A 26,453-nucleotide genomic window follows, 5' to 3' on the forward strand; every position below is an offset into this window, starting at 1 on the left:
TTGTGTGGGCAGGGAAAGTTCCGAGAGCAAGGAGGGGGTTCCTTCAGCGCAGTAGGGACAAAGGAGGACTGGCATTACCGAACTTGGGAGATTATTATTGGGCCGCCAATGTGGCAATGATACGTAGATGGATGATGGAGGGTGAGGGAGCGGCGTGGAAAAGGCTGGAGAGAAGGTCCTGTAAAGGGACGAGTCTAGAGGCGCTGGTGATGGCGCCGCTACCGTTCCCACCGAAAAAGTACACCACGAACCCAGTGGTGGCGGCAACACTGAACATATGGGGACAGTGGAGGCGACAGAGAGGGGTGCGGGGAGCCCTGGTGGGGTCCCCTATCAGGAACAACCATAGGTTCGCCCCAGGAAGAATGGGTGGAGGATTTCAGAGCTGGTACCAGTTGGGAATTAGGAAGGTGGGAGATTTATTCATAGATGGGACTTTTGCGAGCTTGGGTGCACTGGAGGAAAAGTATAAGTTACCCCGGGGGAATTTCTTGAGATATATGCAGGTGAGGGCGTTTACTAGACAACAGGTGAGGGAATTTCCGCGGCTCCCGACACAGGGGATACAGGACAGGTTGCTTGCAGGGGTGTGGGTCGGAGAGGGCAAGGTGTCAGAGATTTATAGAGAGATGAGGGAAGAGGGGGAGGAGTCGGTGGGCGAACTAAAAAGAAAGTGGGAAGAAGAATTAGGGGAGGAGATTGAGGAGGGTATGTGGGCTGATGCCCTAAGCAGGGTAAATTCCTCTTCCTCATGCGCCAGGCTTAGCCTGATTCAATTTAAGATGCTACATAGAGCACACATAACGGGGGCAAGATTGAGCAGGTTCTTTGGAGTGGAGGACAAATGTGGGAGGTGTGGCGGGAGCCCGGCAAACCACGCACATATGTTTTGGGCGTGCCCGGCACTGGAAGGGTATTGGAAGGGAGTGATTTCGCAGGTGGTGAAGGCCCGGGTCAAACCAGGCTGGGGGTTAGCTCTATTTGGAGTTGCGGAAGAGCCGGGAGTGCAGGAGGCGAAAGAGGCCGATGTCGTGGCCTTTGCGTCCCTCGTAGCCCGGCGCAGGATCCTACTCATGTGGAAGGAGGCGAAACCCCCCGGACTGGAGGCCTGGGTAAACGATATGGCGGGGTTTATTAAACTGGAGCAGATAAACTTTGCCCTGAGAGGATCGGCTCAAGGGTTCACCAGGCGGTGGCAGCCATTTCTCGACTACCTAGGGGAACGTTAGAGGGAAGACAGATGACCAGCAGCAGCAACCCGGGGGGGGGGGGAGGAGGCTTAGTTGAGTATAGGTCAATAGAGTACGAGGTTTTGTTACTTGTATATTATTATTATTATTATTATTATTATCATTATTATTGTTAAAAAGTTAAAAAATGTCTGTTTTGTTATTGTTATCGTTTCGCTTGTTTTGTAAGCGGGAAAAATGTTGCTCAGGGAAAAAAAATTTCAATAAAATATATTTAAAAAAAAAAAAAATATGCTCCCTGAAAGAACAGATTTAATAACTGTCAAAGGGGATTGGTTTAAAACTTGGAGGGGAAAATTAAGATGGACTATGGGAAAAGTGATGGAGGGAGTGGGCCTAACTAAGTAGCTTTCAAAGAGATAGAACAGTCACAACGGGCTGCTCCTGTGCTATATCTTTGCTTCAAATAGGGAATTACTTTGTTATGCACATGAACACAATTGGAGTCTCCAGCTGTTGTGCAAACAAAACTATCCATTTGGTCTTCACTGATGCTGGCAAGAACCCTGATGCCATAACTGCTCCTGGCAGCAAGCCTAGGAGTCCACAAGGTATAGAAAACTAAAGAAGAAATCTAGCAGAAATATTGTACCGTGATATGAAACACTGCAGACATCTCTCAATTGTGAGTAAATTGAATGTGCAAGGGCATTTGAACACAATGCTATGGCACTGCACTTGTAACAGACAGCAAACAGAAGGGGGGCATTTTCCAAACTGGATCTAACACAAAAAAGTATTCAACCGCTACTCCAGTGAGGGAGAGAAAAGAACTTCAATCAGCAATTACACATTAAGGAAGGAGAAAGTCATAGGAGCGTCTTCTCAAAGTCAATATGGATATCATATTTTTCTACACTGATATCCTAAGTATACTCCTGAGGTACATTGGAGGTGAAGTTAAGATAAACTACAAATATCTGAATATTGTTGAGGAATTAACAGACCTTTACTATCTTGTTAGTTTTGATAGAAGGTGTTGGAGGTGGTGGTGTTTCCGGACTTGGCTCAATTTCTTCATCAGGTGCAAGGTCTAGGTTTAGTGCAAAAACGCTTTCAAGGTCAATCTAGGAATTGGGAAAAATATACACATTTTAGATGCAATAAATCTTGAGTTATACAGCTTTTTTAGCGTTTAAAATATTATATGACGCACATCCCCTCCCCCCCAGCCCAACCAGCCAGCTTTTTGTCCAGGAAGCGCAACCAGAATGTGTTCAGGTTGGGCTGAGCGGAAATTCCCATCAGTTTTTGTAATCTGCTGACACTCCATAGGTAGGCTTACATAAAGAACACAAATAATAAATGATGGCCGACTGGTGCTCATGGAATTGTACTTTTTAAAAAAAACTTCTTTTTATAAATTTAGAGTACCCAATTCATTATTTTTCCAATTAAGGGGTAATTTAGCATGGCCAATCCACCTACCCTGCACATCTTTGGGTTGTGGGGGCGAATCCCACGCAAACACGGGGAGAATGTGCAAACTCCACACAGACAGTGACCCAGGGCCGAGATCGAATCTGGGACCTTGGCGCCATGAGGCAACAATGCTAACCACTGCGCTACCGTGCTCCCATGGAATTGTACTTTTTAAAAAAATATATTTTATTCAAATTTTTTCGGCCAAACAAAACAATACAAAGGTTTTCCTTTTTACAACAATAAAACAATATAAATAACCGTGACCGTTTTAACAAATAAATAAATAATATATAAACTAAATGGCAGCTGCCATAACAAAAATAATAACTCTCCAGAGATAAAATCAAACAATCCAATATACATAACCAAGTACAAATATCTATACAAAAACACCCCTGAGGACCCAACCGAGGCCCCCCCCCCCTCCCCCCTGGGTTGCTGCTGCTGCCTTCCCATTTCCTTTATCGTTCTGCGAGGTAGTCAATGAACGGTTGCCACCGCCTGGTGAACCCTTGAGCCGAACCCCTTAGTGGAAACTTTATCCGTTCTAGTTTTATAAACCCTGCCATGTCATTTATCCAGGTCTCCACGCCCGGGGGGTTTGGCTTCCTTCCACATAAGCAATATCCTTCGCCGGGCTACTAGGGACGTAAAGGCCAAAGTCATCAGCCTCTTTCGCCTCCTGCACTCCCGGCTCTTCTGCAACCCCGAATATAGCCAACCCCCAGCCTGGCTCGACCCGGACCCCCACCACCTTCAAAAGCACCTTTGCCACCCCCACCCAGAACCCCTGCAGTGCCGGGCATGATCAAAACATGTGGGTGTGGTTTGCTGGGCTTCTCGAGCATCTCCCACACCCATCCTCTACCCCGAAAAATTTACTGAGCCTTGCTCCGGTCATATGCGCCCTGTGCAAAACCTTGAATTGTATCAGGCTTAGCCTGGCGCACGAGGACGACGAGTTTACCCTACGTAGGGCATCAGCCCACAGCCCCTCCTCAATCTCTTCCCCCAGCTCTTCCTCCCATTTCCCCTTCAGCTCATCCACCATGATCACCCCCTCGTCCCTCATTTCCCTGTATATATCCGACACCCTACCATCCCCCACCCATGTCCCTGAGATCACTCTATCTTGAATCTCCTGCGTCGGGAGCTGCGGGAATTCCCTCACCTGTTGCCTCGCAAGTGCCCTCAGTTGCATGTACCGAAATGCATTCCCTTGGGGCAACCCATATTTTTCCATCAGCGCTCCCAGACTCGCAAACGTCCCGTCTACGAACAGATCCCTCAGTTGCACAACCCCAGCTCTCTGCCATGCTCCGAATCCCCCATCTATTCTCCCCGGGACAAACCTATGATTATTTCTTATCGGGGACCGCAACGAGGCTCCCGTCCTTCCCCTATGTCGTCTCCACTGCCCCCAAATTTTTAGCGTTGCCACCACCACTGGACTTGTGGTGTATTTCTTCGGGGAGAACGGCAACGGCGCCGTCACCAGTGCTTGTAGGCTGGTTCCTTTGCAGGACACCCTCTCCAATCTCTTCCACGCCGCTCCCTCCCCTTCTCCCATCCACTTACACACCATTGAGATATTGGCGGCCTAATAGTATTCACTTAGGCTCGGTAGTGTCAGCCCCCCCCTCTCCCTGCTACGCTGCAAGAACCCCCTCCTCACTCTCGGGGTCTTCCCGGCCCACACAAAACTCATGACACTTTTCTCAATTTTCTTGAAAAAAGCCTTCGTGACCATCACCGGAAGGCACTGAAACAAAAAAAGGAATCTCGGGAGGACTACCATTTTGACCGCCTGCACCCTACCCACCAGTGACAGGGGCACCATGTCCCATCTCTTAAAATCCTCCTCCATCTGTTCCACCAATCTTGTTAAATTAAGCCTATGTAAGGTTCCCCAACTCCTGGCTATCTGAATCCCTAAGTACCGGAAATCTCTTGTTACCTTCCTCAGCGGTAAATCATCTATTCCCCTGCTCTGCTCCCCCGGATGCACCACAAACAACTCACTCTTCCCCATATTCAATTTGTACCCCGAAAATTCCCCAAACCCCCTGAATGTCTGCATTATCTCAGGCATCCCCTCCACTGGGTCCGCAACATACAGCAATAAGTCATCTGCATACAGAGATACCCGGTGTTCTTCTCCTCCCCGGAGTACTCCCCTCCACTTCCTGGAGCCCCTCAGTGCTATGGCCAGGGGCTCAATCGCCAATGCAAACAGTAACGGAGACAGGGGACACCCCTGCCTCGTCCCTCTATGAAGACGGAAGTAGTCAGACCTCTGTCTGTTCGTGACCACACTCGCCACCGGGGCCCTATACAGCAGCTGTACCCATCCAATAAACCCTTCTCCAAAACCAAATCTCCTCAGCACCTCCCACAGATAATCCCACTCCACTCTGTCGAATGCTTTCTCGGCGTCCATCGCCACCACTATCTCCGCCTCCCCCTCTGGTGGGGGCATCATCATTACCCCTAGCAACCTCCGTATGTTCGTGTTCAGCTGTCTCCCCTTAACGAACCCAGTTTGATCCTCGTGGACCACCCCCGGGACACAGTCCTCTATCCTCGTCGCCATCACCTTGGCCAGGAGCTTAGCATCTACATTTAAAAGGGAAATGGGCTGTAGGACCCACACTGCAGCGGGTCTTTTTCCTTCTTCAAAAGGAGCGATATCGTCGCCTCCGACATAGTCGGGGGCAACTGCCCCCTTTCCCCGGCCTCATTAAAGGTTCTCGTCAAAAGCAGGGCCAGTAGGTCCATATATTTCCTATAAAATTCCACCGGGAATCCGTCCAGTCCCGGGGCCTTCCCCGCCTGCATGCTCCCAATCCCTTTTACCACCTCCTCCATCTCAATCTGTGCTCCCAGTCCCGCCCTCTCCTGCTCCTCCACCTTTGGGAATTCCAGCTGATCCCGGAAACACCTCATTCCCTCCTTCCCTTCCGGGAGCTGAGCCTTATATAACCTCTCATAGAATGCCTTGAACACCCCGTTCACTCTCTCCGCTCCCCGTTCCATCTCTCCCTCCTCATCTCTCACCCCACCTATCTCCCTCTCTGCTCCCCTCTTCCTCAATTGGTGAGCCAGTAGCCGACTCGCCTTCTCTCCATACTCATACTGTACACCCTGTGCCCTCCTCCACTGTGCCTCTGCCTTACCCGTGGTCAGCAGGTCAAATTCCAAATGTAACCTTTGTCTTTCCCTGTACAGTCCCTCCTCCGATGCTTCTGCATATTGCCTGTCCACCCTCAAAAGTTCTTTCAACAATCGCTCCCTTTCTTTACCCTCTTGCTTCCCTTTATGTGCCCTTATGGATATCAGTTCCCCTCTGACCACCGCCTTCAACGCCTCCCAGACCACTCCCACCTGAACCTCTCCATTGTCATTAAGCTCCAAGTACCTTTCAATACACCCCCTCACCCTTAAACATACCCCCTCATCCGCCAATAAGCCCATATCCAGTCTCCAGAGTGGGTACTGTTCTTTTTCCTCTCCTACCTCCAGGTCTACCCAATGTGGAGCGTGGTCCGAAATGGCTATGGCCGTATATTCCGTATATTCATGACTAATACCACTATCCTCCTATAGTTCCTCAGTTCAGCATGTGGGAAAATCATCACCTGAATCCATCCATTCTTATCTAACCAATCATAGCTAACCAATCATATCTAGAGAATCACCTGAAGTGCCTTTGCTTCCCGCACCCACACCCATTTTCCTCTGGAGTCCCAAAGTAATTTATCCTTGGCCCTCACGTCTATTTCTCACCGATATGTTACCCACCACCCCCCAACCCCCAACCCCCTAACGTCATCCAGAAACAAATCAGGTTCCGCCTGTACCTGAAGTGAAACACAACTCTACCTCGCCACCCTCTCTCATTTCCTCCACTGCCTCCGATATGTCAGAATAAGAAGAAACCTCTTGCAATTAAACATTAAGACGACAGAAACTAATGTCCCCAGTGCCCATCACGTACTCCATTCCCTATCCAGACTCTAACCCTGGTCTCAGTCTGCTTTGCTTCAAATATGATCCATTTTGTCCACAAGTAATTGGGACCTCAGTTTAGCATGTCATCCAAAAGACTGATAATGCAGCATTCCTTCAACACTGTTAAGTGTTAGTCCAGATTGTGTACGCTGGTGTCCTAGTGGGGCCTCTGATTCAGAGACGAACAGAGTGTAAGCTGACATGTAGAACAAATAGTTCCATAGGAAGGTGAGCAAATTGGACCAAATTGACTCACTCATTTGTTTTGTGAGGAGTGATATTATTTTTAATCCATAAAATTTACTGGTGGGGTTTATTAGGGACACAGTGGGTGATATATGCTTAGAAGCCCAGGGCAAAGCTTGAATACTTGATGAGTACTTTGTATCAATATTTAACAAGGAAGAGGAAGCTGACAAAATATTGGGTGGAAGTTGAGATGCTAGAGCTAATGGATGGGGTGAAAACTGATAGGCAGAATGCACTGGTAAGTTTAGCTGTAAGTAGTGTGGATAAGTTGCCTGATTCCAATTGCTTACATCTCAGGTTGCGAAGGAAAGTGGGCGTTGAGATAGCAGAAGGGTTTCCCATAATTTTCTAATCTTTCTTAGATGCCAGAGAATATGAAAAGTGGCAAATGTGGCACCCTTAAGTCGAAGGAGAAGCTAGTCAGTTTGGCTTGGTTTTAGAAACCATTAATCAAGGAATGACTTAGCAGGCACTTTCTTAGCATTTAAAGGGCAATTTAGCATGGTTAGTTCACCTACCCTGCACATCTTTTTGGGTTGTGGGGGTGAGACCCACGCATACACGGAGAGAATGTGCAAACTCCACAATGTCAGTGACCCGGGGCCGGGATCGAACATGGGTCCTCAGCGCCGTGAGGCAGCAGTGCTAACCACTGCATGACAGTGCTGCCCCAGCAGGCAGTTTCTAATTGAATTTTTGATGAAATAACAGAAGTATCATGCTCAGTATAATCATGAAAATATTGGTTATTACAGACTGTAAGATCATACTTTGTGAAAGTGACCATAAAATCTGTTAAGGCAGTTGCAACTTAACATGTAACTGGGAGTATTTACACTGTGGACAACATTTGATTGTGTGGCCAATATTTAGTTCAACATGGACCTGAATGAGGGTATTTCACAGATACCGGTGAAGTTTAAACATCTCACTGATAAATGATGAACCAATGTTTCTGATAAATGATGAACCAATGTTTCAGTCATATCCAGTAGAGGTGGCAGAAGAGGATTCTGGGAGAAGCCAACTGTCAATCAATTGAAGCCTCAACAGGGTGATTTCTGAGGAATTTTAACCTGGTGTGCGAGTCATCCCAGCTCACCTCAGCTGTATATAAGGCCGTAGGTTAAGCAAGCGCATGACAGAGAGCAAGTGCACGACCAACAGCCGGAGTGAGACTTCAGCCAGAGTGAGGGTATTGAGAATTTGGAGCTGAGAGGGAATTCAGTGCTGAGGGGAAAGAGGTACTCATCATATTAATAATAATCTTTATTATTGTCACAAGTAGGCTTACATTAACACTGCAATGAAGTTACTGTGAAAATCTCCTAGTCACCACACTCCGTCGCTGTTCGGGTACACTGAGGGAGAATTCAAAATGTCCACTTCACCTAACAGCACGCCTTCGGGGTCTTGTGGGATGAAACTGGAGCATCCGGAGGAAACCCAATCAGACATGGGGAGAACATGCAAACTCCGCACTGACAGTGACTCAAGCCGGGAATCGAACCTGGGACCCTGGAGCTGTGAAGCAACAGTGCTAACCACTGTGCTACCGTGCCGCCCTCATCGGAAGGATGGAGAGGCAGACTCGAGGGCAAGTGAGAGGTAGAAGGAAATCAAAATGTGATGTCACAGCCAGCAGGTAAGCGATAAGTTGGTGACTGGTAAGTAAGTAGTTTTTATTTTCTGTTTTCTTTGACATTGTAGTTGTTGTTGTAAGTTAACTTAAGGGTTAAGTCATGGAAGGAGCTTACAGACCCGTGTCATGCTCCTCTTGTGTGATGTGGGAATTCAGGACACTTACGGTGTACCTGGCTCCTTCACGTGCAAGAAGTATGTTCAACTGCTGCTGCTGTTAGACCATGTGACAGCTCTGGAGCTGCGGATGGATTCACTTTGGAGCAGCCACAATGTTGAGGAAGTCGTGGATAGCACGTTCAATGAGTTGGTCACAACGCAGTTAAAAATTACTGAGGGAGATAGGAAATGGGTGACCACAGACAGAGGAAGAGTAAGAAGGCAGTGCAGGGGTTCCCTGCGGTCATCTCTCTACAAAACAGATATATCATTTTGGAAACTGTTGGGGGAGATGGCTCACCAGGGGAAGGTGGCAGCAGCCAGGTTCATGGCACTGTGGCTGGCTCTGCTGCACAGAAGGGCAGGAAAAGAGCAGCAGGGCTATAGTGAAAGGGGACTCGATGGCAAGGGGAATAGCCAGGCATTTCTGCGGATACAAACGAGACTCCAGGATGGTATGTTGCCTCCCTGGTGCAAGGGTCAAGGATGAAGGACATTCTGGAGGGAGGGAGGGGGGGGGGGGGGGGGGAAAGAGAGAGAGAGAGAGAGGAGGAGGGTGAACAGCAGGAGGGTGAACAAACAGCCAGCTGTCCTGGTGCATATAGGCACGAATGATATAGTCTCTTCCTGGTCTCAAAGCCACCTCACTGCATGGTCCCCATATCCCTTTAACCCATTTTAAATTTAAAAAAAAAAAAATCAGAAATATGTCTCCCTCTTGAAACTATTAATGATTCGGACTCCACTGTACTATGTGGCACAAGCTCCACAAATTCATCACCCTCTGTAAGTAGCGGTGCCTCCTCAGCCCAGTTTTAAATCTACCGCCTCTCAACCTTTCTCTGTGACCTCTTGTTCTAGATTACCCCACAATGGGGAACATTTGGAAGAACGGGACTGATCAGATTGCTCTTCAGATAGCTGGCATGGAGGTGATGGGTCAAATGGTCAACGTTGGTGACATTTGACTCTAAGATTCTCATTAAATGAGAACTGTACATTGCTATTCTTGTTCAAAAAGGCAAAGCAGCTATTTTACATTATTTTAAAATACAGCAGAGTATAAATAAATACAGAGCATTTAGCACAATAACACATCCTGTTAATTAAAAAATACTCCATTCAAGTATTAATGATAGGTGGTAATTTTGCATGAAACTTTAAAGTTACAAGGCCGGCTCCATCTTTAAAGGGTGCCCTGAATAGAAATGACCTTAAACTCCACCCCCACTTCCCTCCCCCTCATTGTCACGGTAAGCCCCCACCCCGACTCACCGGCCACTGCCCTGTCTATGCCAAGTCTCATGGCTCCCACTCATACACATAACGGGAACCCTCCGCAATTGGGCCCAATCCTGGCAATGCCCAGGCAGGCCCCCCCTCCCCAAACATCTTGTCGGATGTTTGAATATTCAGTAAGAGGTGGGGGAGGGGGTTCATGCAGCATGTAGGCGCTTTGATAATATGCAAGTCCATTAAACTGTTTTTAAATGAGGTTCCCACCATTTGTGGGCAAGAACCTCACTACACCACCGACGAGGGGCGGGGAAAATCAGAAACTAGATCATCTCAGCGAGACTCTAGTTTCCTGACGAGGTTATGTACTCTTGCCACAATTCTCATTGACAGCCAACGTGAGATCAAAATCACCTCCTATATCTTTATAATAGAAATTGAAGAGTCACTGACATCCAGAATACAGCAGTGCATTCAGTCAAGAAGATTCTCTAGTATTGACTGGCAATCACCAATTTAACAGCTAGGGTGTGAGTTCCTGTAATATTGATACCTCAGAAGCACTGCTTGTATGAAACATCCGAACTAAAATGCAGTGGGACAAAATGATCTCAATAAATAAGATAACTTTATTAAAATGTATTTTCAATAAGCTTTCAAATATTACTCATTGCAGCATATTGAAATCTCTGGTCAAATTTACATTGGGGAAATGTACCTCTTTTCCTTTTGTATCTCCATTTTCAATCCATTCTACGGTAGCACTTTCGTTATCCTCATTTAATGATGTCACCATAGCCTGATGTATCCGTCCTGGAAAATGGAAAGTTGCAGTCAAAATATTATTAACTACTGTATGAAACCCCAGATACAAATTTACAATATAAAAAAAGTGTAGTTAAATGTACTTTAGCTATTGAAACACTAGCTCTCGTAGAGAATTTTAAAAAATTGATACACGGGATGTGGCATCGCTGGGTATGAGAGAATTTATCCCCCTAATTGCCCTCGAGAAGGTGGTGGTGAGCTGCCTTCTTGAACTGCTGCAGTCCAATGAGGTGTAGGTACACCCAGAGTGCTGTTAGGAAGTGAGTTCCAGGATTTTGATCCAGTGGTATTCAAAGAACGTCCATATATTTCCAAGTTAGGGTGGTGAGTGGCTTGGAGGCGAACCACCAGGTGCTGGTGGTCCTATCTGTCTGCTAACCTTGTCCTTCAAGATCAGTGGTGGGTAACCTGCGGCCCGGGGACCACATGCAGCTATGAGACACTTTGTTGATTGTTGTCCATGCGCAGCTGATTGGGAGAGTACAGTCAGGTAAGCATTTACTACTTCTATCGCTTATACTTTGTGCGGTCTTTATTTCGTGGTTTATAGTTTGAAAAGGACAATATTCTGTACAACGAGGACCAGAGAAGAAGAGCCCTAGTATAATTTTAGATTTGATTTTAGGTACCTTCCGTTTAACGTAAAGAGGTAAATCTTGCCAGGCGAGCTCAAAGCCATAGTGTGCCCTATGTGGGAAGCCGGGTAACATTTCCAGTGCCCAAGGTCAGCATGTGTGCAGGGAGTGTCTCCAGCTGCAGCTCCTGGAATCCCAGGTTTTGGAGCTGGAGCGGCCACTGGGGACACTGTGGAGCATCCGCGAGGCAGAGCTTATTGTGGATAGCATGTATAAAGTATAAAGAGGTGGTCATATCGCAGGCAGGAAGAGAATGGGTGACCACCAGGCAGAGTAAGAGGATTAGGCAGGCGGTGCAGGAACCTCCTGTGACCATTCCCTTGGGCGGCACAATAGCACAGTGGTTAGCACTGTTACTTCACAGTGCCAGGGTCCCAGGTTCAATTCACGCTTATGTCTGCACGTTCTCCCCATGTCTGCGTGTGTTTTCCTCCGGGTGCTCTGGTTTCCTCCCACAAGTCCCGAATGAGTGCTTGTTAGGTGAATTGGACATTCTGAATTCTCCTACAAACAGCATAAAAAGGGATAAGGCCCTAAAAGCAGAATATGGGGAGTTATGAACGAAGTTGAAAAGTAGGACCTCAAAGGCACTGGTCTCAGGATTACTACCAGTTCCACGTGCTCATCAAAGCAAACATAGTAGGATATATCGGATGAATAAATGGCTCAAAATATTGTGCAAGGGGGGGGCTTCAGATTTTTGGGACATTGGGGCTGGCTCTGGGGGAGGCGAGACCAGTACATACTGGATGGGTTGCACCTGGGCAGGACCAGGACTGACGTCCTAGGAGAGTATTTGCTAGGGTGGTTGGGGAGGGTTGAAACTAAAATGGCAGGGGGAGAGAAAGGATAAGAACAAAAGACAAGAAGGGGAATAAGAAGTGATAGGCAGAGAAATCAAGGGCCGGAATCAAACAGGGCCACAGTGAAAAATAAAGTGACAAGGAATGTTACAAAGACAAGCCTCAAGGCTTTATGCTTCAATGCGTGGAGCATTTGCAATAAAGTGGATGAATTAATCACACAAATAGATACAAACGGGTATGATATCATAGGGATTATGGAAACATGGCTGCGGCAGTGACCAGAAATGGGAACAGACATCCAGGGGCATTCAGTAATAATAATAATCTGTAGAATTCATGAAGAGAATGTTTGCAGCCATAACGAATTTGGATACGCACCAGTTAATACTGGGGATGGGGTCGGGGGGACTTGAATACGGTGTTGTACCCGAAGGTGGGTTGGTCTAAGCCTCTGTTCTTGACCCCCTCGGGTGCAGCGTGCATATTGGCCGGGTTTATGAAGGAGATGGGAGGGGCAGACCCGTGGAAGTTCTTGCATCCGAGGGAAAGGGAGTACTTGTTTTTCTCACCGGTACACAACGTGTATTCAAGAATAGATTTTGTGATGTGAAAAGCGCTGTTGGCAGGAGTGAGGCAGACACAGTATTCGGCGATTGTTATCTCGGACCACGTTCCAACATTGGGTTGACATGGTCCTAGAGAAAGGGCCGGCACAGAGGCCGGTCTGGAGGCTAGATGTGGAATTGTTGGTTGACCCAAATCTTTGCACTAAAATGGGCACAGTAATTGAGGATTCTGAAGGGTTTAACAGGATGGGGGAGGTGTCACCGTTGGTGGTTTGGGAAGCTTTGAAAGCGGTAGCGAGGGGTGAGGATTCTTCGTTCAAGGCGCAAGTGGATAGGGAGGCAAGAGGAGCGGAAATGGTTGATAGAGGAAATTTTGGAGATGGATGGAAGCAAGGGGGAAGAATCTGTTTTTGAATCTGTTTGTGCGTGCTGTCAGACTTTTGTATGTCCTGTGCAATGGAAGAAGTTGGAAGAGTGAGTAAGCCGAGTGGGAGGGGTCTTTATGCTGCCTGCTTTCCCAAGGCAGCAGGGGGTGTAGACAGAATCAATAGAAGGGAGATGGGTTTGTGTGATGGACTGGATAGGACAGGGGAGATGGTGGTTGCATCGGGGCAGGTGAATAAAGTTTCTGAGGTGTTTTACAAGGTGGTGTGTAAGTCGGAGCCTCCGGAAGATGAGTCAAACATGAGGGAGTTTCTGAGACAGTTGGGAGTGCCCCGTAGTGGGAGAGGAGGAAAGGGCAGGGCTGGAGGAGCCCAAAAGGGTGGAGGAAGTGCGGGTAGCGATAGGGAAGATGCAGACAGACAGGGAAGGCGCAGGCAGGGAAGGCGCAGGCAGGGAAGGCGCAGGCAGGGAAGGCACAGGCAGGGAAGGCGCAGGCAGGGAAGGCGCAGGCAGGGAAGGCGCAGGCAGGGAAGGCGCAGGCAGGGAAGGCGCAGGCAGGGAAGGCGCAGGCAGGGAAGGCGCAGGCAGGGAAGGCGCAGGCAGGGAAGGCGCAGGCAGGGAAGGCGCAGGCAGGGAAGGCGCAGGCAGGGAAGGCGCAGGCAGGGAAGGCGCAGGCAGGGAAGGCGCAGACAGGGAAGGCGCAGACAGGGAAGGCGCAGACAGGGAAGGCGCAGGTGCCGGATGGTTTCCAAGTGGTGTTTTAGAAGTTCTTGGATAGGTTGGCACCACTGTTGGTGGAGATATTTTAGGATGCAGTGGCGAAGGGGGTACTGCCGGAGATGATGGGACACGCACCCATCATTTTGCTGCTAATAAAGGACAAGGACGCCACTTCCGGTGGCGGCCATGGTGTGAGTGGTTGCACATTTGGCAGCTCCAGCTTGTGGATGTTTTGTTGATCCTGTTCCCCAATTAACAGACGGATGTTTTAATGGAAAACGGTGCAGGAGTGGTGGCGGAAGACTATACTCCACCAGTGGATGGATTCATGGACCAGAAGTGGTTTTAGACGAAAGGAGCTGTTGGAGCAAGAAACTTTTCCTGCGACACAAGGAAAGATGGCGGAGAGCAAGGTTTCACCCCTACCATCTCAATGGTCGATGGAGCAGCTGGTGGACTTCTTGAATGAGAAGTTCAGCTAGCAGAGGAAAGAGGCTCTGGAGGACCTGGCGAAGTCAGTAGACCCAGATTGATTGTGTGGAGCTGAAGTTAGAGACCCAAAGTCAGGTAAATCAGAAGGTGGAAGAGCATGAGGAGAAGCTCACTTGGTTGGTGGCTATAATTAGGATGTTAAAGGATACCCAGAAGCAGCTCAAAGAGAAAGTGGAGGATCTGGAGAACCGCTCCCAGAGGCAGAACGTAAGGATTGTGGGGTTGTTGGAGGCATTGAGGGAGCAGACACTGGCTCTTATGTAGCTAAAATGCTGGAGACGTTGCTGGGGGACGGAGCCTTCGACCAGCGCCTGGAGGATCGGGTGCATAGGGCGCTGATGAGGAAGCCGCTGGCGAGCGAGCCGCCGAGAATAATGGCAGTGAGGTTACACCGATTCCTGGATAAGGAAAGGATTTGAGCTGGTCAGGCAGACGAGGAAATGTACCTGGGAGGGCAACGAGTGAGAGTTTGGATGATGGATCAATGATGAGAGTTTGGCTGATGATGGATCAATGAGAGTTTGGCTCAAGATGGATTGGAACTTTATGGGAAAAAAAAATGTTAGATAAAGCTTTGTGTGAAGAAATGTCAAGACAGGCTCTTTTGGTAGCAAGCTGTATCACTGTTTTTGTACCAGACAAATTGCAGTAACGGGCTTGGGGAGGGTTGCGCTGTGCTTGAAAATAATCATAATTAAGATAAAAGGCACAGATGAAATGCGAGGGAGCTGCCCTCAGAAATGAACCAAAAACTGTATAAGAACTGCTGTTAGATGTATTGACTTTGGCTTGCTGTTGTAACTCTCAAGAGATACAGTGGTCTTAGCCCCGGCCGAGAAATAAACACATGTTAAAGTAACGAGGTGTTCGACTGATCATTTAATCCGGACTGGCTGCAAAAGAATCCTCATTTGGTGTCGGAAGTGGGATTTCAAGGAGCCTCCCTGGAACCTGACGGCGTAACAGACTGATCGCATTCGGACGCTGAGGAGGGAATTGGCCACCAAACGCGAGTACCCTTGTTACCACTTTGGTTTCCCCCTCTGCTGTCCCGAGTGTGGCCAAGCCCTGCTGTCGGTTTCGGTGGAGACTCTGACGAAATCAAAGCAGTCCAGCGAACCCGTTAGGAAGAAGGGTTGAAAGGGTTGGGAGTCCCTGGGAGGTTAAAATCCTTCCTAAAGTCCCGGGTTGGAAACCGTGGGAGGTTAGAGTCCTCCCTAAACAGTCCGGGTTGGAGTCCCTGGGAGGTTAAAATCCTCCCTAAAGTCCCGGGTTGGAGTCCCTGGGAGGTTAAAGTCCTCCCTAAAGTCCCGGGTTGGAAACCTTGGGAGGTTAGAGTCCTCCCTAAACAGTCCAGGTTGGAGTCCCTGGGAGGTTAAAATCCTTCCTAAAGTCCCGGGTTGGAAACCTTGGGAGGTTAGAGTCCTCCTTAAATCTCTGGGTAAATGAGTGATGATGATCCTTAGGGTTGCCTAATACCTTCGCGATAAAAGGTGGTTTTCGATAAATAAGTATATCAACCGGTGTCCAGACTTGTTCGACACTTCTGGTTGATTAAATTGAATATTACAGAGAACGGATAACTCTGTCTAAATTATATATTATAAAATTTAAATGGTGGTGCGGATAACACCCAAAGGAAACATAATAAACAGGGCTTGACCGTTGCGTGCCCTGTCGGAACACTCGAACAATTTCTTAAATCTGCTAGTTCTGTCTTTAATTCTCTGAGTCTGTCTGTCTGTTAGTTCTGTCTTTGATCCCCCAAGTCTGTCAGTCTGTTTAAATCAGTCCTCTCTCTCTTTTCATGTTTCATTTCCAGACTTTGACCATCTAAAAGTCATTTTCGAACAATTTGATTTAGCCTTTTGATTGGGCAACGGGGCAGGATAATCCCGTTTAAATTCAAGATTGAATAAACGATTTAGGATCACTACCAAAATTAAGTAGGTAACCACAGGGATCATCTGAGGATAGGAGACAATGGGTAGTACTTTAGATAGCACCTCTGATAGTGGAAGCGCGCTTCAAACTCTTTGTGAACAGTATCCGGAACATTCTCAGCAGCTGCGGCAGTTATCGGGAGAATTGCATAAGAAATTGGGAAAGGGGAAATGGCCCCTAGGAGGATCAAAAAATTTGTCTATGGTTATAAAGGCACAGCAGATTATTTGGCAACATAACCGTAGCTCCACGGCTAAGAAATTGATTGAGTTATGGCGGGAGTACTGCCAAAAATTTAAAAGATACATCTTTATTGGCTAATTGGCAGGCTAACGCTTTAAAATTGGGTATTGAATTAACAGAAGGGGGAATTGTTAAGACTGCGGAGGTTTTGAAAAAAGGAATGTGCCCACCATAGAAAAAGACCTACGTCTGTAAAACCCCCATTTCTAAATCAGGACCGTATGGTCAAATGGCCGGCCTAGTCTTGACCGAGGGAGGCGATGAGGATGACCCTGAAAATTGGCAATATAGGGGACGACCGACCGTTACACCGCCACAACGACCGCCTCCACCTTACATTCCCAGGGTTCTGATTGTAGTTTAAATTGTTCTAAAACAAATGATGTTTCAGACAAAAAACTCTTTATTCCTCTGGTGTGACCATGTTAGAAATTACATTAAAGATGTGTACATTCAAGCCCTTTATCCACCGCTCCCAACGCCACTATCACCACCTCAACCGTCGCAAGGAGGTCCAGCGACTCGCACTCGTTCTAAAACCCATGCTAATCAATTCCCACAGATGAATCATTAGTTAGTCCCAGGAAAAGAGGGGGCACTAGAGGTGGATTTCCCTGATTACCCAGACGATGATCAACCGCAGTGTCAGTTTCCCGTCCGGCAAGTTCCCAATATAGCATACAACCCTGCCAACCCCCGGGGCCCAACAACCAGGCATTTCAAAATAATTATGATAATTAATAAATTAATCAAATTTGATACCACTGATTAAGTATTAATAAATTATACAATATAATACAGTCAAACAGTTGATTGATCAGTAACATTTCAATAATAGTATTTCAGCTCAAATTCATCGATTGGGGATACAGTTGGAAGATAAATTGGGGTGGATCAAGTTTTTGATTTCTTTTTGGATATGTAATGCCAAATCTTTAACTTCTTTAGAGTTATTGGGAATGAAAGTGCAACATTCTGCAATTTGACATCTTCTGGATTATACACAAAAGCTTGTTGAAAGGGTTAATTTTCTTGCAGAGACAAAAAGGGGAGTATAGCTTGGAATGATGCCATTCGCATCTCCAAATTAAAAAAAAATAATAATTGTCACTCAAATGGTTTGGGAGTAAAAGTTGGATTGCTGCCAAATTCCCGTTATCAAATGTCCTTGAACGATCTGTTCTTTTTAATTAGAGTTGTTTTGGTTTTTGTAAAACCAGCTTCCATTGTTTGAAGTTTAAATTTCCAGGCTAATTCTAAACATTTATTTTAAAATATCAAACACCATAACTTATTAAACATATAGGTTTTCTGTAGATGAATTTGTCGATTCTATTAAAGAAGGCACTACTAGCAAGATATGTTGATTTCTTAAAATTAATAAAGCAATATTCAGAATAATGACAGTTCTCTTAAATTGACAGTTCTTGATCTCCAGCATGTCTTTTTCGCCCTCCCCTTGCACCCGGATTCACAGTATCTCTTTGCCTTTACATATCTAAATCAACAATACACATGGACTAGGTTGCCTCAAGGATTTATACATTCGCCTACTCTTTTCTCCCGCTGTCTCCAACAACAATTACAGCCCCTGGAATTAAAAGCGGGATCCACCCTCGTACAGTATGTTGACGATTTACTGATCGCAAGCCCGTCAGAACAAAGTTGTCAAGAAGATACGGCTCAATTATTAAATTACCTTTCAATTTTCGGATACGTTGTGTCACCCGCCAAAGTAGTAGTAGCCCAACCAACAGTCACGGTGTCTGGGTATCCTTTTATCCGCCGATGCACGGGCGCTATCACCAAGTCGAGTTCAGCCCATTTATTAATGCCCTGAACCCACAACGGCTAAGGGTTTCCGTAAATGGCTCGGGATGGTTAATTATTGTCGGCAATGGATTCCGAATATCGCCCTAGATACCCGGCTATTGACCCTATACACCAATAACGCTGGAGAGTTCCAGTTAAGTACGGAAGCCAAAGAGGCCTTCCATCGGCTAAAAGACACCTTAATGAGGGCGCCAGCACTAGGACGCCCCCTTTATTATCGACCTTTCCAACTTTATTGTACTGTTTTAGCCGGTTGTGCCACCGCGGTACTTACCCAGAAATATGGGGATCGCCACCGTCCTATAGCTTATTACTCGTCTAAACTTGATCCAGTTGCACTCGGCTATCCTGGATGTACTCAGATTTTAGCCTCTATTTACAACAATCTCCAGTCAGCGGCTAATCTCACTCTTCAGCAGGATATTGTTATTTATAGTTCACATTCAGTCACGGCCCTGCTCGGTCAACTTCAGACTCAGCACCTAACTATGGCACATCAAAATAAATATGAGATTTATCTCCTCAATAACCCAAAACTTCAGTTCCTGCACTGCACTACTATTAACCCCGCTAGTTTCCTTTCCGACCCGCCTAACGCCACTGAGTCCCCGACTCAGGACTGTCTTTCTCTCCTACAAGACGATGCGTCATTACGCGATGATCTCACTGATTCACCAATACCAAATGCTGATCTAGACCTATTCACCGATGGTAGTTCATCCATCGGTGAAAGGGGGGATAGATTATCATGGTATGCAATTGTTAACCAAAAAGGAGAAACACTTGAAGCAGCAGCATTCAAAACTCCCTTTTCCGCCCAACAAGCTGAACTTTTTGCACTTATTCGAGCCTGTGTATTAGGGAAAGATAAAATTGTAAATATCTACACTGATTCCCGATATGCCTTTGGGGGTCACACACGACTTTGGTCAATTATGGAAGAACAGGGGATCTCTTACATCTGCAGGCACTCAGATATCCCACAAACAGTTAGTTACACAATTACTACAGGCTTTAATGCTCCCTAAACAAATAGCCGTAATAAAGTGCGCTGCCCATACGACACGCAAAACACTGGTGAACGCGGGTAATCGGCGGGCGGACCACCAAGCCAAAGAGGCTTCTCGCTTAAAAGACATGGTGGTACCAAAAATGATGAGCCAGACTAAGAGCTCCAAGGGTCAGTCTCCCTCTGAAAAGCCAATGCCGACCATCACTGACGTCATTCAGTTACAGGAGGACGCTCCTGCTGTGTAAAAAGACTATGGGATGAATTGGGATGTTGTTTATGATCCTGTAAATAAATTGTGGGTCACCCCGGCAGGGCAGACTTGTATGCCCGATGCATTGGCAGCCTGGGTTACCGAATGTGTTCACTTTGCAACTCATTGTGGTGCGTGCGCGAGCTACGGGTGATGTATTGCTCAAAACCGAGACTGCAGGATATAGCGCAAAATATTAGCAGCCGTTGCCTAGTATGTCAGCAGTATAATCCTGGTAAAGCAATACCCTGTGAAATGGGTAAAACCCCGCTACCAGAAGGTCCCTTTGAGACACTCCAGATGGATTACATTGAGATGGAAAGATGCCAATGTTACAAACATGTATTGGTTATTGTTGATGTATTTAGCCAATGGATAGAAGCTTACCCCACTGTAGATAACAAAGCTTCCACGGTAGTAAAAGTTTTAATGCGAGAAATTGATCCTAGATTTGGGATTCCATATCGATTAAGCTCTGATAACGGACCTCATTTTGTGGGACAGATCAATGAGGAATTTTGCACTCAGCTGGGAATAAAACAACAATTACACTGCGCATACCGACCCCAAGCAGCGGGAATGGTAGAAAGGGCTAATCAGACATTAAAAACTAAACTGGCAAAACTACAGGCAGAGACTGGAGCCACTTAGCTCAAATTATTCCCTATTGCCCTCTTCCAAATACATGCAACCCCAGCTGGAAAGACACGACTGAGTCCCGCCGAAATTTTATACGGAAGACCCTTGCGTACTCCTTGGGATCAAGGGAAACATAAGGAAGTACAGTTTCACCATATGACTACTGAAATGGCCAACTATGTGATAGCCTTGACTAAAGTACTAAAAGGCCTCCATTCACGGGTACGAGTTGCTTATGAGGAGATACCTCCCTTGTCCAGTTCTGTCACTATTAATCCGGGGGAGTATGTTCTGATTCGTAATTGGGTTAGGAAAGGATTAGAACCCCGATGGGAAGGACCACACCAGGTCCTACTTACTACTCCCACTGCTGTACAACTAAAAGGCAGAAATGCCTGGATCCACATCCACCATTGTAAGGTTGTGAAAATGCAATAGAGAATAACCCTCTGTTTCGTGCCCTAGGTAATAACTTCAGCATCATTTAAAGGATGAAGGCCGTGCTTATTATTGTAACCCTGCTGGGACTTTTGGATACGGGAGGAGAGGCCAAGTGAAGAACCTGTGGCCCCAAGGGAAGACGGACTCATCACCTCTGTCGAGGAGACACCTTACAGGGTACCAGTCAAGGCCCAGAAGAAGGACCTTGGAACGCGACCCCTGCGGACGGATGTTCGGCCTACGTACAACGATGCAATCGGACCATACTCATCAGTGGAGTGACTAAGGGCAACCTACCTGTCATCAGGTCAACTATAAATGCGACTATAGCTGCAGAAAGAAAAAAAAAAGACTTTACCCTTGGGATGCGTTGACCAAGGGAGGGTAAGGCTGCGGGAAAAAAAAGGGAATTACATGTAAACACGTATCTGTATATGTCATATGTGTACGCAAAGGATATGAATGTTTCTGGTTGCTGGGTATGTACACATATCCCAACCCATGCTAAGGGAGGGATCCCCCTCAGACCTGTTCCCCTTAACCTGTCAGAAACAGTAGAATGGCATATTTACCAGGATGGTACTCGTCAATCCCCCAGGACTATAAGAATTGCATCTATGGTAAGACACCCAGACGGCGGGGCAGCTTCTAGTTTATCGTTTCTCCCCATATCCCCAAGACCTTGGAAAGAGGGGGGCTATCCAATGAACACCTTTGAGATGTGGTACCAACCAAGTTATAACAAATCCCACCAGCCTCCGTTTCTTACCCTCACTAATACCACCAACATGGGAAGACCACTGGGAATAATATGTTTGGTAAGGAATGTGGTTAAAGGGATATTTGTAGGTGCGAGTCAATGCGAGCACAGATTTGTCGTGGCCAACATATCCGAGGTCTATCCCGTATATATGTCTCCTCAGTTTTATGGGTGTACACTGGACGTCCCGTACGCAAATGGGACAGGTACCTTCAAGTACTCCCTGATGGCCCAAGGGTTTGATGTGGACAAACTCACTTCATACAATGGGACGTATTTTATTTGTGGCCACAAAGCATATCCCTGGCTGCCAGAGAATTGGACGGGATCCTGTTATCTGGGGTATGTAGTCCCCTTTATACACCACCTCACCAATTTAGGCGACCATTACCAAATGATGAAGCGACAAAAGAGAGCAATAACCAAAACGCAACGATACTTTGGGATCCTGCTTCCCCCTATCGGGGTAGCTCTTGCAATAAACGAAATAAGGAAGATAGCAAAAATCCTGGAAGAGGTAGCAAATGACACCACTGAAGCATTGACTGAGATAAATAATGAAATGGTGGCAATAAGAACCGTAGCCCTACAAAACCGAATGGCCCTCGATTATCTCCTTACAAACAAAGGTGGGACTTGTACCGTGATCGGTTCGGAATGTTGCACCTACATCCCCGATAGTTCGGAGAACAACATCCATCTCGTGGATCATATCCGCAAAGAGGTTAAGAAACTGCATGAAATATCAAGAGATGGGTGGCTAGATTGGTTGTTTGCCGGATCATGGGGGTCTTACCTAGTGCATGGATTGATAATCCTGGTAGTTGTAATACTTGTAATAATTATGTTTAGCTTCCTAATGAAATGCTTGTGTAAAAGTGTCAGTGCAGCAGTAATTTCTCAACAGTTAATGCAGCAACATGAAGTGCGCCTTGAAGAGTTAATGAATGTGAAAGAAAGTGCAGAGGAATATGAGGAAATGATAGAGGTGCAAATAGAATGGGAGAGACTGAGACGACTGACTATGGATTAGAAGTTATCATGAAATGATAAAAGGGGGGAAATGAGAGTTTGGATGATGGATCAATGATGAGAGTTTGGCTGATGATGGATCAATGAGAGTTTGGCTCAACGTGGATTGGAACTTTATGGGAAAAACAAAATGTTAGATAAAGCTTTGTGTGAAGAAATGTCAAGACAGGTTCTTTTGGTAGCAAGCTGTATCACTGTTTTTGTACCAGACAAATTGCAGTAACGGCCTTGGGAAGGGTTGCGCTGTGCTTGAAAATAATCATAATTAAGATAAAAGGCACAGATGAAATGCGAGGGAGCTGCCCGCAGAAATGAACCAAAAACTGTATAAGAACTGCTGTTCGATGTATTGACTTTGGCTTGCTGTTGTAACTCTCAAGAGATACAGTGGTCTTAGCCCCGGCCGAGAAATAAACATATGTTAAAGTAACGAGGTGTTCGAATGATCATTTCATCCGGACTGGCTGCAAAAGAATCCTCACGAGTTCCAGGTATATCAGGACCTGGGTGCAGAACTGGCCAAGAGGAGAGCGGGTATCAACCTAGTAAAGTCTGCTCTCTTTAAGAAGCGGGTGAAGTTCGGGATGCTGTCCCAGCCCACCTCTGGGCGACCCACAATGGCCGCTAGTATTACTTTACTACACCGGAAGAGGCGATACAGTTTGGTGGAGACAATAGGCTAGCAGGAGAAGGAGGACATTGCGGTTTGGAGGAGTTGTTTGGGGAAGTTGGTTCTCTCTGGCCCCCTTGCCGGGGAGTTTGATGTTTTTCTCCCTGTTTATTGGCTGATATTGTTGTAATTTTCTTGTCTCTGCGGGTTGGGGGGGCTCGGGGAAGAACCCCCTTTGTTTTTTTCTCCCCTTACTCAAGGTTATTTGATGGGACACTGGAGGGTCATGCTGGGTGAGTACACCATTTTGTTTTCTTCTCTGGATGTTATTTTACTTTCTTCTCGTTCTTTTTTGTTGTTATTGCTGTTTGCACCATGGGTGTCTGAGCGGGAGGGAGAGAGAGAGAGAGAGACAGTGAGTGAGTGTCGGGAGACCTGGAAGTCCAGGGGGCGAGAGCAGCTGACGTCTTGGTTTTTGCCTCCTTGGTAGCCCAGAGATGGATCTTGTTGGAATGGAAGGACTCAAGAGTGCCGAAACAGGGGGTTTGGGTGAGCGACCTTGCGGGAATTCTCAGATTGGAAAAGATCAAGTTCGCCTTGAGAGGGACTGTGGAGGGGTTTGCCCGGAGATGGAAGCCGTTCATCGACTACTTCAGGTGTTGCCGGTTCGTTGGAGAGGTACCTCCCAAAGGTGATTGGGGAGGAGCAGATGGGGTTTGTCGTCTCATGTGCGGAGCCTGTTGAATGTGGTGCTCTCTTCGATGGAAAGGAAGGAGGTGGAGATGGTGACATTGGAGGCGTTTGACCACGTGGAGTGGAGCTATTTGTTTGTGGTATTGGAGAGGTTTGGGATGGGCCTACATTTGTGGCATGATTGAGGTCATTGTACAAGGACCCGAGAGCGAGTGTGCGTACAAATGAGATGAACTCCGGGTACTTTCCTTTGCATAGGGGAACGAAGCCGGGGTGCCCTATGTCCCCCCTCTGTCTGCACTGGCAATTGAGCCCTTGGCCATAATGCTGAGGTGCTCGGAAAAATGGAAGGGGATAACCAGGAGGGGGTGTATGAACATAGGGTGCCCCTAAATGCGGATGATTTGCTCCTGTATATTTGCACCCAGGTGATACAATGGGGTTGCTTCAAAGGTTCAGGATTTTTTCAGGGTACAAGCTAAATTTGGGGAAAAGTGAGTGTTTTGTACGGTCTCCACAGGGGTGAGAGGGTTGACATGTCGGGTGGCGCCAACCCACGTTAGTTATTTGGGAGTGCAGGTGGCATGGGACTGGGCTCAGCTCCGCAAGCTGAACTTTACAAGTTTTAAAAAATATATATATTTTATTGAAAATTTTTCGATCACAATTTTTTCCCCTTACACATCAAACATAACAAAAAAGAAAATTTAACAGTGAACAAATGGCTAATCAACATGGTAAACTAATCATTTAACATAAACTAAAACTTACCCCCACCCCACCCCCCCCCCCCGGGTTGCTGCTGCTGGTCATCTGTCTTCCCTCTAACGTTCCCCTAGGTAGTTGAGGAATGGCTGCCACCGCCTGGTGAACCCTTGAGCCGATCCTCCCAGCGCAAACTTCATCTGCTCCAGTTTTATGAAACCCGCCATATCGTTTATCCAGGCCTCCAGTCCGGGGGGTTTCGTTTCCTTCCACATGAGTAAAATCCTACGCCGGGCTACTAGGGACGCAAAGGCCAGAACGTCGGCCTCTTTCGCCTCCTGCACTCCCGGCTCATCCGCAACTCCAAATAGAGCTAGCCCCCAGCCTGGTTTGACCCGGACCTTCACCACCTTCGAGATCACTCCCGTCACTCCCTTCCAATACCCCTCCAGTGCCGGGCACGACCAAAACATATGTGGTTTGCCGGGCTTCCGCCGCACCTCCCACACTTGTCCTCCACTCCAAAGAACCTGCTCAATCTTTCTCCCGTTATGTGTGCTCTATGTAGCACCTTGAATTGAATCAGGCTAAGTCTGGCGCACGAGGAAGAGGAATTTACCCTGCTTAGGGCATCAGCCCACATACCCTCCTCTATCTCCTCCCCTAGCTCTTCTTCCCACTTTCCTTTTAACTCGCCCACCAGCTCCTCCCCCTCTTCCCTCATCTCTCGGTATATCTCTGACACCTTGCCCTCCCCGACCCACACCCCCGAAAGCACTCTGTCCTGGATCCCCTGTGCCGGGAGCAGCGGAAATTCCCTCACCTGTTGTCTTGTGAACGCCCTCACCTGCATATATCTAAGGAAGTTTCCCCGGGGCAACTTATACTTTTCCTCCAATGCTCCCAAGCTCGCAAACGTCCCATCTATAAATAAATCTCCCACCCTCCTAATTCCCAACTGGTGCCAGCTCTGAAATCCTCCATCCATCCTTCCTGGGGCAAACCTGTGGTTGTTCAGGTTTGTACCTGATTGGGGACCCCACCAGGGCTCCCCGCGCACCTCTCTGTCGCCTCCATTGTCCCCAAATATTCAATGTTGCTGCCACCACTGGGTTCGTGGTAAACTTTTTTGGTGAGAGCGGTAGCGGCGCCGTCACCAGCGCCTCTAGGCTCGTCCCTTTACAGGACTTTCTCTCCAGTCTTTTCCACGCCGCTCCCTCTCCCTCCATCATCCATTTACGAATCATCGCCACATTGGCGGCCCAATAGCAGTCGTCCAAATTCGGTAGCGCCAATCCTCCCCTGTCTCTGCTACGTTGTAGGAACCCCCTCCTTACCCTCGGGACTTTCCCTGCCCACACGAAGCTCGTGATGCTCCTGTCTATTTTTTTTAAAAAAGGTCTTAGTGATTAGTATAGGGAGACATTGAAATACAAATAAGGGACTTCCGGGTGCGGCGATGACCAGCTGAGTCGCACGTTTCGGCAGCTCCCGGTGGAACGGACTTTTGGGCTCTTAATAAGAGCCCCAACGGCAATTAACGGCTAAAAGCACTGTGCGGTAAACCAGAAGGGAATCCCCCCTGGATACGGATGGAAAAAGGAGAGGAAAGTGGCCGGATTGCGGTGGATCCTTTAGAGCAGCGGCAAGGAAGGCAAGCAAAAACCAAGATGGCGTTGGAAGGTGGCAGTTTAATATGGGGCCCTGAACAACACGAGTTTTTGAAACGCTGCGTGGAAGAGCTTAAAAAGGAGATGAAGAAGGAGCTGTTGGCCCCGATATTACAGGCGATCGAAGGGCTAAAGGATGAGCAAAAGACCCAGGAGCGGGAGCTTCGGGTCGTGAAGGCAAAGGCTGCCGAGAACGAGGACGATATACAGGGCCTGGTG

General features: G+C 47.3%; 1 protein-coding gene across 5 annotated transcripts in view; it reads right to left on the bottom strand.

Annotated features, from left to right (window-relative positions):
* The window catches only part of kif2a (kinesin family member 2a), a 245,521-nt gene that overhangs the window by 154,448 nt on the left and 64,620 nt on the right, over positions 1-26,453 (bottom strand). For all 5 annotated transcript variants that reach the window (XM_072496970.1, XM_072496967.1, XM_072496971.1 and 2 more), the window contains exons 2-3: positions 10,690-10,784; positions 2,198-2,317 (exon numbers count right to left, since the gene is read on the bottom strand). In XM_072496970.1, coding sequence (XP_072353071.1) covers positions 2,198-2,317; positions 10,690-10,784 — 215 coding nt within the window. The remainder of the gene's footprint in view (positions 1-2,197; positions 2,318-10,689; positions 10,785-26,453) is intronic.

The sequence above is a fragment of the Scyliorhinus torazame genome, chromosome 3, assembly GCF_047496885.1.
Source record: "Scyliorhinus torazame isolate Kashiwa2021f chromosome 3, sScyTor2.1, whole genome shotgun sequence".
NCBI classification, from domain to species: Eukaryota; Metazoa; Chordata; class Chondrichthyes; order Carcharhiniformes; family Scyliorhinidae; genus Scyliorhinus; species Scyliorhinus torazame.